The sequence below is a fragment of the Podarcis cretensis genome, assembly GCF_951804945.1.
Source record: "Podarcis cretensis genome assembly, chromosome: 16".
Classification (NCBI taxonomy): domain Eukaryota; kingdom Metazoa; phylum Chordata; class Lepidosauria; order Squamata; family Lacertidae; genus Podarcis; species Podarcis cretensis.
The window spans coordinates 32,737,110-32,749,940 of NC_137186.1; the positions used below are offsets into that span (position 1 = coordinate 32,737,110).

Here is a 12,831-nt window from a genome sequence, read left to right on the forward strand (position 1 = left end):
GCCCTCGGATTTCTCCATTAACACCTAGTTAGGAGGTAGATCTAGAGTCCTCTTCACAAATTTAACGTGCATATGCTCAGTGCCTCGGTGGGTCAGCAGGATTGCACCCACTCACCTCTGCCTGATGACTCCTGAGCCTTCACATGCCAAATGTCACATGTAGCGGCTGCAAAGCCCAATGCATTTAGGGCTCCTGTCATAGGATCGTTTGTCACCATCCGATCCTCATTTGCCCCCGCAGCGCCAGACCTGTTGTACTGTTCCCCATAAGTCTTATGCAAGAGGGGGAGCTGGCCTAGAGGGGGTGGGCACAATCCTGCTGCCTCCCTGCATAAGCAAAGCTGCTGGTTTGGGCCAATGGCTCATCTAGTCCAGCATCCTGTTCTCACAGTGGCTAACCAGATTCCTATGGGAAACCCGCAAGCGGGACCCAAGAAACCTTCCTGTGTTTTTTCAGCAACTAGTATTCAGAAGCATTATTGCCTCTAATGGTGGAGGCAGAGCATAGCCCCCATGATTAGTAGCCTTCAGTAGATCCCTTCCTTCCATTAATTTGTCTAACCTTCTTTAAAGGACCCCTGACCATTAGGTCCAGTCGTGGCCGACTCTGGGGTTGCGGCACTCATCTTGCTTTATTAGCCAAGGGAGCTGGCATACAGCTTCTGGGTCACATGGCCAACATGACTAAGCTGCTTCTGGCGAGCCAGAGCTGCGCATGGAAATGCCGTTTACCTTCCTGCCGGAGCAGTACCTGTTTATCTACTTGCACTTTGACGTTCTTTCGAACTGCTAGGTTGGCAGGAGCAGGGACCGAGCAATGGGAGCTCACCCCGTCGCGGGGATTCGAACCCCCAACCTTCTGATCGGCAAGTCCTAGGCTCTGTGGTTTAACTCACAGCGCCACCCCCATGGCTAGTAGCCTTCAATAGAACCCTCCCTTCCATTAATTTGTCTAACCTTCTTTAAAAGCCCTCTATTTCCATATCCCCTCTTACCTGAATTTTTTTCCTAAACTAAAAAGTCCCAAACACTGTAATCTTTCCTCATAGCAGAATTGCTCCATCCTCTTGAGCATTGCCCCTTTCTTAACACTTTCCTGACTCTACAATATTCTTTTCGAGGTGACGGTGACCAGGACTGTCAACAGTATCCTAGATGCTTTGGCACCATAGATCTGTGTAACAGTATTGTGATACTGGCAGTTTCGTTTCCGGTTCCTTTCCTAATAATCCTCCCTAGCATGGACTTTGCCTTTTCCATTGCTGCAACACACTGGGTCGACATCTGCTACAAACCCAAGGTCTCATTCCTAGTCCGTCACCGCTAGTTCAGACCCCATGAGCATATATGTGAAATTAAATTAGCCTGTGTTGGCTTCCTTTCCCACAAAGGAGGAGGAGCTAGATGCCCTGCCCCATTGAGCCACAGTCTCCTCCCCATTCTCTCCACCTCCCAGCAGTAACCACAACATTATTTCCACCACCCCCTTTTTGCCCACTGCCTTAGTATTTTAATGTTAAGCTGCATTTTGTTGTTGTTGTTGTTAAAATAAATAAATAAAAGTATTGAGCAGCATCCTTCATCAATTTGTCATGCACATAGGAAAGAAAAAAAAGATACTGGCATTGTAAACAAAACTTGTAAGATTAATGAAGGATGAAATACTTGGGAACCATACGAGAATAATAAATACTAAATAACAGACAGCAAGAAAAACGACAAATGTACAAGCAAATCCTGAATTTGCAGAATAGAAAGAAACTTGGTCAAGGCTACACCAGCATGATAAATCACAGGGGGAGAACAAACCAAAGGGGCAGAATAATACAGTTTGCAAAATAACGTGTAACGTGAACATCTCTTTATTTGTTTGTTTGTTTGTTTGTTTGTTTGTTTGTTTATACTACCTGGGTTTATCATCATATTCACTAGATCTAAAACTTGCACACAAAAAGTGTGTACCACCTGTAAAAATAGACTCTGAGCACAGAGTACCATTTTTCTTTCACTTACTGCTCAGTTGTAAAAGAAGCCTATGGGATAAAATGTATTGGCACATCATCTTAGAACACACTGGTTTGCAAGACCATTTACTATGGTCAGGATCTATAGAGGCTGCGTGTGATAGAAATCAGATGCAAGTACTAACCTGCTATGAGATTGAACCTTTGGAGCCAGAATCTTATTTGGGCATAGGGCCATATATATGGCCCAGTGGTAGGACACAACCTTTGCATGCCAAAGGTCTCTGGTTCAGTCTCTGACAAACCAGGTAGGGCTGGAAAAGACCCCTGTTGGAAACTCTGGAGTGCTACTGCCAGTCACCTTAGGTGTTGCTGAGCTACATAGACCAGTGGTCTGACTTCCTGTGTTTCTTTGACGATAACCTCCTGTGTTTCTATGATGACCATGCCAGCATCTCATACTAATGCAATATTAGAAAGTCCCCACCCAAAAGGCAAAAATCAGGGCAGTGAGAGACCATGCAGATAGCTGGAGTTTGTGGTAGTGGACAGCTGGCTATGTCTTGTAGCTAGGGTTTAGGCATGAGATTCCTCCAAAACCAGGTTTTTCCAATATACTTCTTCCATATTGTGTATAAATGTTTTCCATTTAAACACACATCTCTCTCTCTCTCTCACTCACTCACTCTCACATACATATAAAGATTTATAAATCTCATTTTTGAGATACAAATTGCTACTTTTGTAAATACAGGTTTTAGCTTTCAGAGCCATAATCTCATAATCTTTTTATGGAACTGAATTATATCACAGGAAATTGCTTCAATGGAATGATTTCTCATGCTTCCATCTCTCTCTGCCCCCACATTAAGAAGTTACATAAATCTTAACACAGTTGAGGTTATGTAGCTATTTTTAGGGTCTTGTATAATTTATTTGGAGAAGAGCACTTCTGCTGCTGTTCTCCAATATGGAGACTTTGAAAGAAAGAAGTAAGGTATTCTAATAAAGTATGAATTTAGAACCTTGCATTCACACACCCAATTTAAGAAGTTTAGTTTCTAGGTTGCATTGTGGCTAGCAGACATTCAGGAATTAAACCCAGCCCCACTGCAGATATAACAGTCCTGTTTTGACTGTGGTCTTTGAGCTTCAGGCTCATGGGTTCCCTTCCCTTGCCTACTTTAATTTGCTCACTTACCTCCTGTTTGCTTTTGAACCAGTATTAGAAGCCACGGTTTGAAATGGGGTTCTAATTCAGGGTTGCTCAAACCAAAGTTCGTCCGATTTGGCCATTGCCACAAACTGTTGTTTGCTCAGTCCAGGAAATGAGCGAGTGAACTGGATGAAAGGAGGGAAGGAGAAGGAACATGCAAGCATAAAGCTTATTCATAACAACTTGGCCCTGATGCCTGAACCGTGCCATTACATATAATAAACAAGTGGAATTTCAGGTGATTCCAAAGAGGTGCAGGGTGCCCGCCCACCAGTATGCAAAGGTAGGTGTGGCCTTGTACAGTAGTATCTCAGAAGTCAAAAGGAATCCATTCCGGAAGTCCATTCGACTTCCAAGACGTTCAGAAACCAAGGCGCAACTTCCGATTGGCTGTAGGAAGGTCCTGAAGCCAATCGGAAGCTGTGGAAGTCACGTCGGACATTCAGGTTGCAAAGAACGTTTGCAAACCGGAACACTCACTTCCGGGTTTGTGGCGTTTGGGAGCCAAAACGTTCGACTGGCGAGGCATTCAGCTTCCAAGGTACAACTGTATATTGAAGTGTTCTAATGAACCTGGCAAATCTCAGTGCCAGTCTGAAGCACCAGCAAACATCTTGTGCATGTTGCCTGTACTTGGAATTTTGCTTCACTTGCATAAGCAGTTTTCTCCAGTTTTCCATTCCACCAAAACATAGGTGGACAAATCTTGCTAATTCTATAATGACCACTCGTGAGCAGTGCCTGTGGGCGGGTTTCTCCCTTTCTCTATAGTGAAAGACAAACTCATATCAGTCAGAACCCCCCCCCCCAAAAAAAAAAAACATTTCCCTTTGGATGTAATGCTTGGGGGATGCGAAACTGCAGTAGCCCTTGAGTCTGTGATGTGTGCATTATGAAACCAAGCAGTAATTGAGATTAAAGATACTCCACTGAACATAAAACTAGTTTAGATCATTGATTAGAAGTGTGTAGCCATTGTAGCCAAAGCCCTCTCTTCCTATGAATTAATGTCAGCTTTTATAGTCCCTTCTAGATCATCAAAATTACTTCATAATGACCAAATATATTATAACTAATTGGCTTAAGAAAGCAGACTTCTTCAGAGGTCACCCTTAAATGTTGGTGTTTCTTGACTAACTTCTTGCATTAAATCTGAATACCTTTTTAATGTATGCTTCATTGCTCAAGTGGATGAAAGAAGGATTTTTCCTCTCATTTAGCACCCAGCCAGTGTGTTCCATTGGAACATTGTGTTGGAGAAAGACTTAAGTTAGTCCCCATTGAAATCCCTTGGGCCACATCCACACCATTATATTTAAAGCACCGCTATACCATTTTATCCCCTTTAGATGCTGAGAGTTGTTAGGACACCCCTATTCCCCTTGTGGAACTAGAATTCCCATAGTTCCCTGGGAAGAGGGATTGTCTGATTAACCACTCTGTGAGGGGAATAGGGGGTCTCCCAACAGGACCCTTAACAAGCTCAAGTTCCCAGGACACTTGGAGGGAAGCAACAATTTTTAGTGGCATAGTAGAGTTTTAAATTCATGGCACAGAGAAAGACCCAGTCATTCCTAACTTGTCCCATTCATTTCAGATAATGTAATCTGGATACAACCTACTGTGTCTTTCAGGAAAATTGCAATCCTGAAACCTTCCTACACAGGATAAAATATTGCATATTTAAATGAAAAATAAAAATGAATGTTACCACTTGGTCGTAAAACTGGGAGTGGGCAATAACTGCTATCCACTTCTCCAATTACATGAATGGTGCTCTGGTTTTCAGCCAAGCAGTCCTCCCACCTTTACAGAGCTGACTTGAGACACTTTGCTACCTAAGTGAGAGCAGCAAAAGGTGCATAATACCCCCTGAACATTCACAGAATTGGCTTTAAAAGGGGTGGGGTGGGAAACTTGAGACCCACCAGAGGCTGTTGGACTCCCAACTTCCATCAGCCCCAGCCAGCATGGTCAATAGTGAGGGAAAGATGAAAACTAATCCAACAGGAAGACTGCAGGCTCCCTATCCCTCCTTTTAATTTCATATCAGTAGATGGAGCAAACAGAATCCTCATTACTTTGCAGTCTGCCTTCTCTTCCCAAAGGACCTTAGATACAAACTGGGACATGGGTGGTGCTAATTAAAGTAAATTTCCTAGGGAGGACGAGAGACTATGTTACCTTTGCAAGATGGGTGAGGAACTTTTTTCTTATTGTTGTCAGATGCAGTTCCCAACGCTTGTATTACACCACTGGTTTTTGGCATTGCAAAATCCATGCTGCCATTTCCAAGGAGCAGACTCTGACGTGGGTGGTGCTGTGGTCTAAACCACTGAGCCTCTTGGGCTTGCCGATCGGAAGGTCGGCGGTTTGAATCCCCACGACAGGGTGGGCTCCAGTTGCTCTGTCCCAGCTTCTGCCAACCTAGCAGTTCGAAAGTACGTCAAAGTTCAAGTAGATAAATAGGTACCACTCCAGCGGCCACATGACCTGGAAAGCTGTCTGTGGACAAACGCCGGCTCCCTTGGCCTGAAACGAGTGCCGCAACCCCATAGTCACCTTTGACTGGACTTAACTGTCCAGGGGTCCTTTACCTTTTACCTTTTAGATACAAACTCCCCAAACCCAAATAACTGAGGTGGGGCAGAGACTGGGTTTACACACTCTTCCCCGCTTTTTTGGCTGCATCTACCTATAAGTAAGTACTTTTGGTGCCTGATCTGTCTGTGTTGGGGAGACTTAAAAAGAATGACCTTGTGGAGGAGGGAGAGAGCTGTTGGTACAGCCGCCACCACCACCCAACACACACATCTGTTGAATGTGGTGGCTGTTCCAATTTGCCCAATGATAGGGCCAGTCCTCCATCTTGGTAGGAGCTTCTGTAGTTCTGATAGGCCTGGCCATCAGCTCCAAGCAAGGACTGATAACCATTTGGGGAAGAAAGACCAGAAGGTGAGTTGCTAGTTATGGTCATGGGTGTTCCTAAGACTGGGCTATGGGTGCCTTTGCATGGCTGTGGCTAGATTGGGAGATGATACACAGGAAGTAAATCCATGAGCTACATGCTCATCATGGCACATTATGAAAACTTTCTGTCATCAGGCTGCTGCCGTTCCTGGCACACTGAATTATGTTGATAGCTAAGAACAGTTCCCTAACTACAAGCCAAAGCTGTATCTGTTTGTGCATAATATATTTAGAAGACCTTGATGGTTGGTTCTGATTAACTGCTAATATTGAGCAACATGATACATATTTCCATTATGCTTGAGGCTTATCTGTATATATTTATACAAGGCAAAATCACTGTGGATGGGCTGTGAGATTTTGGTGGTAGACTACACACACACACACACACACACACACACGGGAGAGAGAGAGAGACTTCTGAAAACTCTTTAAATGAGATTGTAAGGACTTTTTATTATATTTTGTGCCTTTATTCAAAGGAGTGGCTTGTGGCTTCCTGAACTTTTTAGATCTGCTCCATCAATAACGGTGAGAAGCTGACTGCTCTTCCAGTGGGCATTAGAATGAACTCCAAAAGCAAATACCCAAAGCATCCTTCTTTGCTTTAGTAGTTGAGTGAAACTTGGAGCTCAAAGAGCTGAAATATATGGATTCTGTGCTCCTTGGAGGATTGCTGCCCATATCGACTGCTCTTATGCTATCCTCTTCCTTGGTTTCTGAATTCAAAAAATTGTGTTTCTGTATGTCTTCAAGAGAAATGACCCTTCTGCCTGACTCTAGATGTCTTATGGGTTCAGCTGCATATTGAATTGCCACACGACCTCTTCCAGGCTCTCCTCCTATTAAAAGACCTCCTTTTATTCACCAAGTGCTTAGGAGCGGTGTTGTGCCTGCTTATGTCACATCCTCCAAGCCCCTAATGCAGAGATGGGGAACCCATGGTTCTCCAGATGCTGTTGGGCAGAGCTCTCATCATCCATGGACCACCGGGTGGTCATGCAGGCTAGGACTGATGGAGAACATCTGGAGGTCACCAAGTTGGAGAAGACTGCCCTTGTTGATACCTCTCTTGCTTCATTTCTTGTTCTGTAGGGAAACTGCATAATGGGTGCTCATATGGTACATTCAGCAAGCGTTCAATCTGTGTATGTGGGTAGTTGAACTGCACACTTGTTTGGTTGAATAGAGGCAACATTCAGCATTTGTACAAATCAACCAGTGCACACAGCCTTTCACGTGTGTACATGTGTGGAGAGAGCTTGCACCTGTGTTCCATGTTAATGTGTGAACGAGCCCATAATGAGCTAGTAGAATAGCATGGGGAGATGGCAGTTCTGGGAGGAGAGGAGCCAAACAGCAACAGATCCTAGCTGAATAGATGGCTTTGCTGCTTCCCACCTGAAGCAGCTAGTTGGAATGCCTGTCTTTCAAATAAATGCTATCTTTTCTCTGTCTGTCTCTTGTCTGTGTGTGTGTGTGTGTGTGTGTGTGTGTGTTCGCACCTGCCTTTTGATACTTATCCATTGGACACAGGCCATTTTGTTTGTTAACAGGAATAATCATTCATTGTGTAGAACCATCAGCTAGCCAGAGGATGATAAACGTGTTCCTAAAGAATAATCACTTATTTATACAGTGGTACCTCGGGTTAAGAACATAATTCTGGAGGTCCATTCTTAACTTGAAACTGTTCTTAACCTGAAGCACCACTTTAGCTAATGGGGCCTCCTGCTGCCGGAGCACGATTTCTGTTTTCATCCCGAAGCAAAGTTCTTAACCCGAGGTACTATTTCTGGGTTAGCGGAGTCTGTAACCTGAAGCGTCTGTAACCTGAAGCGTCTGTAACCCGAGGTACCACTGTATATTGCTCTTCCTATAAAATTCAAAAGTGGTAAAATCTGACAATCAAACCAGTAAACCACAAAGCAAAATTGGCTCTGTCCCCCTGCACCCGCCCACTTGTATTACACCTGGAGACTTGACACACAAACCAAGGGGCAACTTCTCCCCACCCACCACCCCGTCTTCCTCAAGTGTTGCCTCTGTCTCCATCATCAAAACATCTGTGGTCCATGATTGATGACTCTTAGGATATTGGATAATGTTGATTTGCAGCAGTAAGAGCTCTTTCATCTAGGCTGTACGGGTTCAAGTATAGCTTGGCTTTTGTTTACAAAGACTACCTGCAATCCAGGTCAGCCAGTTGTCAATGCAGCAGACTGTGTGAGCATACCTTAAAGAGCCCAGCAGGAAGGACAGGACTAGTTCGCATGTAGCACTAGGCCATAGTTGAGTGTATCATGGATGAGCCTTCCTGAGCTCAAGCTAAGCATCAGGTATGTGCTCTCCCTTCCCCAGGAGGAGGAGAATTTCTACCAAGTTCCTTTGCCATTTCAAAGAAACTGGGCTTAACATTAGTGCAAACCCGGCATCCTGGCATACAACATGTTTGTTTGTTTGATTGAGCAAGCCAGCTTCATAGAATCATAGAATCATAGAGTTGGAAGAGACCACAAGGGCCATCGAGTCCAACCCCTGCCAAGCAGGAAACACCATCAGAGCACTCCTGACATATGGTTGTCAAGCCTCTGCTTAAAGACCTCCAAAGAAGGAGACTCCACCACACTCCTTGGCAGCAAATTCCACTGTTGAACAGCTCTTACTGTCAGGAAGTTCTTCCTACTGTTTAGGTGGAATCTTCTTTCTTGTAGTTTGGATCCATTGCTCCATGTCCGCTTCTCTGGAGCAGCAGAAAACAACCTTTCTCCCTCCTCTATGTGACATCCTTTTATATATTTGAACATGGCTATCATATCACCCCTTAACCTCCTCTTCTCCAGGCTAAACAGGCCCAGCTCCCTTAGCCGTTCCTCATAAGGCATCGTTTCCAGGCCTTTGACCATTTTGGTTGCCCTCCTCTGGACACATTCCAGTTTGTCAGTGTCCTTCTTGAACTGTGGTGCCCAGAACTGGACACAGTACTCCAGGTGAGGTCTGACCAGAGCAGAATACAGTGGCACTATTACTTCCCTTGATCTAGATGCTATACTCCTATTGATGCAGCCCAGAATTGCATTGGCTTTTTTAGCTGCCGCGTCACACTGTTGGCTCATGTCAAGTTTGTGGTCAACCAAGACTCCTAGATCCTTTTCACGTGTACTGCTCTCAAGCCAGGTGTCACCCATCTTGTATTTGTGCCTACGGTTTTCTTTGCTGGGTCTCACTAAGGCTTGTCTGCATAGCACTAAGCCATGGTTTAGCATTGCATGTGAGGTAGTCCATGTTGTCCTGTCCTTCCTCCATGATAGACTGACTTTATGGGTCAGCAGTGTTTCCCTCTCATAAGAAGCTGTTGGGCCATTGCCATGTGCAGTGTCTTTAGATGGAAATGCAGTGGGGGGGGGTTTGTTGTTTATTTTGCACAATGGTGCCTTGGTTCTCAAACTTAATCCATTCCGGAAGTCCGTTCCAAAACCAAAGTGTTCCAAAACCAAGGCGCATTTTCCCATAGAAGGTAATGCAAAATGGGTTACTCCGTTCCAGACTTTCAAAAACAACCCCTAAAACAGCAATTTAACATGAATTTTACTATCTAACCAGACCATTGATGCATAAAATGAAAGCAATAATCAATGTACTGCAGTCTCACAATCAATCAATCAATCAGTAGCTGAACTGGGTTCCACACAGTCACAAAAACAAAAAAAAAGAGCCGCAAAAACAAAAACGCAAAATAAATGGCAAAAACAGACAGACCTCAGCATAACACTCAAAGCGGAAGTGTGGCACTCAAATCAGAAGCGTAACACTCAAAACGGACCATGTTCGGTTTCCAAAAAAAGTTCGCAAACTGGAAACACTTGCTTCTGGGTTTGCAGTGTTTGTGGTCCAGGTTGTTTGAGTACCAAGGCGTTTGAGAACCAAGGTACCACTGAATTGTTGAAGGATCCTCTAGGTGGGCCAACAATGCTCCTATGTCTAACATTATTTACATTATCCATGGCAACCATGCTTTCCTGTTCTTGTCCTCCAGGCTTATCTTAGCAGCTAACAGAGATGAATTTTATCACAGACCGTCAAAATCAGCTGACTTCTGGGACGGCAGCAATGAGATCCTCAGCGGTACGTAACACTCTCCTTGAGTAATTTTTCATATATTGCATTTATGTACATGGTCTTCCCTCTCCCCTTTCATCCTCACAGCAAAGCTAAGAGATGGTGACTGTCCCAAGATCACTCAGTGAGTTTCAAGGCTGAGCTGGGAGATTTGAACCCAGGTCTCCCAGGTTCTAGCCCAAAACTTTAATCACTAAACCATGCTGATGCTAATTTTTCTCTCTTTGCTTTTGACTGTAAATCTATGTGAAGTGGGTTTTGGAATGGGCACCTATCATCTGTAAGTTGGGCTGTGATGTGATATTTCAGATGCCTCTCAAAGACCCCTGCAATCTTATTACAGGCGAGGTCTTCTGAAATGTTGCTTTTATTGCTGGTGGTTGTGGTTGTGGTGGTTTGTCTTTGTTTTTACAACTTTCACAACAGTGTTTTAATTTGACACCTGAAATCGAGTGATTTGAGCCATAGTTAAATCGTAACAGAAATGCATTTTGCTCTCCCATAAATGTGGTCCGATATCCCATTTTTCAAGCTTGCAGTTTTGGCCAGGGGACAAGTGCCTTCAAAAATAGTTTAATAGCTTGGGGTTAAAGAGAAAGTGTGTTGTTCTTTGCCTTTTGTCAGTTTGCAATTTACTGAAAGCGACTCTACCAACCTTCTACCTGGTGACTTTTTAAAAAGTTAACCAACCTTTTTGTTCACTTAATGCTCGGCCTCTCTTTCAAAGAAAACCAAAAACATCTTTTCTCTGCCTAGCCAAACTGAAGCATAAGCCTCGCTAGGCACATAAATAAAAATGAGACACAGGCAGGCAAAGCATAGCTTTAAAATCTTTTGACGGTGCAAAGATTTTTCTTTTATGCTTGATGTTGTTGTCATTGGCAGGAAGAATTGTAAGGATAAATCACTCTCTCTGCACTGCAGTTCCTTTTACTTTCTGAAAGTCTCTCACTCATTCCAAATTCTTGCAGGGTATGCTGCAAACTTCCCCACCCCCATTTTTATACAAATGCAAAGGGTGTGTGTGTGGAGTGGTACACTTTGATGCTGAAATCTGAATTTTAACCAGGCACCAGGCTGTAGCAAAGTGGGGAGATGCTGAACCCACTTTTTGATGTGTTGTTGTTGTCCCTGTTTAAGCTTTTCCCTGCCTATTTTTCTTTTTCTTTTTTCTTCATTTTCAAGGCAATAGTGCCTTGAAATATTCTCAAGGGTGTTAGTGGTCTAGGTTTCATTTCTTGTGTGAATAACACCCTTTGAATTAATAACACCTGCCTTTTTTTGTCTCAAATAAAACCAGACATACTGGGCCGGTGGGGGGCCGGCGTGGAAAATAAGTGCAGTAAAATGGTTTTGCATCATTTTTGCCTTTACGCAGCCTTGTATTTACGTGCCTGGTAGCCCATAGGCAACAGGGAACTCCATGCGGATGAATGAGCGGAGCTGACAGAGGAAGGAAGGAAGAATGGATCATTCTATGGGGGAAACACACTTTCCTCCACAACCAGCATGGAAATGCAGCCGGCTGGCAGAGGGCAGAGGGGAAGATCATTCTGACCTTCCTCTACCACTGGGATGGGAAACCATTGGGTGTCTGGATGTTGCTGTTTCTGGGCGCCACAATTTAAAACGGATATTGACTATCTGGAATGTGTGCAGCGGAGGGCAGCTAAGGTGATCAAGGGCCTGGAAACCAAACCTTATGAGGAATGGTTGAAGGAGCTGGGGTATGTTTAGCCTGGAAAAGAAGAGACTGAGAGGAGACAGGAATTGTTGTTGTTGTTTAGTCATTTAGTCACGGTGACCCCATGGACCAGAGCATGCCAGGCACTCCTGTTTTCCACTGCCTCCCGCAGCTTGGTCAAACGCATGTTGGTAGCTTCGAGAACACTGTCCAACCATCTCGTCCTCTGTCGTCCCCTTCTCTTTGTGCCCTCCATCTTTCTGAACATCAGGGTCTTTCCCAGGGAGTCTTCTCTTCTCATGAGGTGGCCAAAGTATTGGAGCCTTAGCTTCAGGATCTGTCCTTCCAGTGAGCACTCAGGGCTGATTTCCTTCAGAATGGAGAGGTTTGATCTTCTTGCAGTCCATGGGACTCTCAAGAGTCTCCTCCAGCACCGTAATTCAAAAGCATCAATTTTTTGGTGATCAGCCTTCGATAGCTATTCTCAAATATCTAGAGGGTAGGACCCAAACCGGTGGATTCAAACTACAAGAAAGGAGATTCCGACTAAACATCAGGAAGAAATTTCTGACAATAAGAGCTGTTCAACAGTGGAACCCAACTCCTTCCAGAAGTGGTGGGCTCTCTTTTATTGGAGGTTTTTAAGCAGAGGTTGGGTGGCCATCTGTCGTTGACGCTTTAGTTGAGATTCCTGCATTGCAAGCGGGTTGGGCTAGAGAACTCTTGGTGTCCCTTCCCACAGTTATTTGATTCCATGAACACCCATCGCACCCAGTCAGCATAACCAGTGGTCCAGGATAATGGGAGATGTTTGGGAAAAGGCAGAACTCAAGGAGGGCTGAAAGCAGAGGAAGTGAGGGGTATGGCTTGGGGGGAGG

At 44.4% G+C, this 12,831-nt stretch overlaps 1 protein-coding gene and 1 long non-coding RNA gene across 4 annotated transcripts in view; one reads left to right on the forward strand and one right to left on the reverse strand.

Annotated features, from left to right (window-relative positions):
• LOC307205152 overlaps positions 1-12,831 on the reverse strand; it is a 153,840-nt gene that overhangs the window by 109,710 nt on the left and 31,299 nt on the right. The window lies entirely within an intron of this gene.
• The window catches only part of TANGO2 (transport and golgi organization 2 homolog), a gene marked incomplete at its 5' end in the record, with an annotated part of 105,670 nt that overhangs the window by 38,127 nt on the left and 54,712 nt on the right, over positions 1-12,831 (forward strand). For all 3 annotated transcript variants that reach the window (XM_079957057.1, XM_079957059.1, XM_079957058.1), the window contains one exon: positions 10,187-10,275. In XM_079957057.1, coding sequence (XP_079813183.1) covers positions 10,187-10,275 — 89 coding nt within the window. The remainder of the gene's footprint in view (positions 1-10,186; positions 10,276-12,831) is intronic.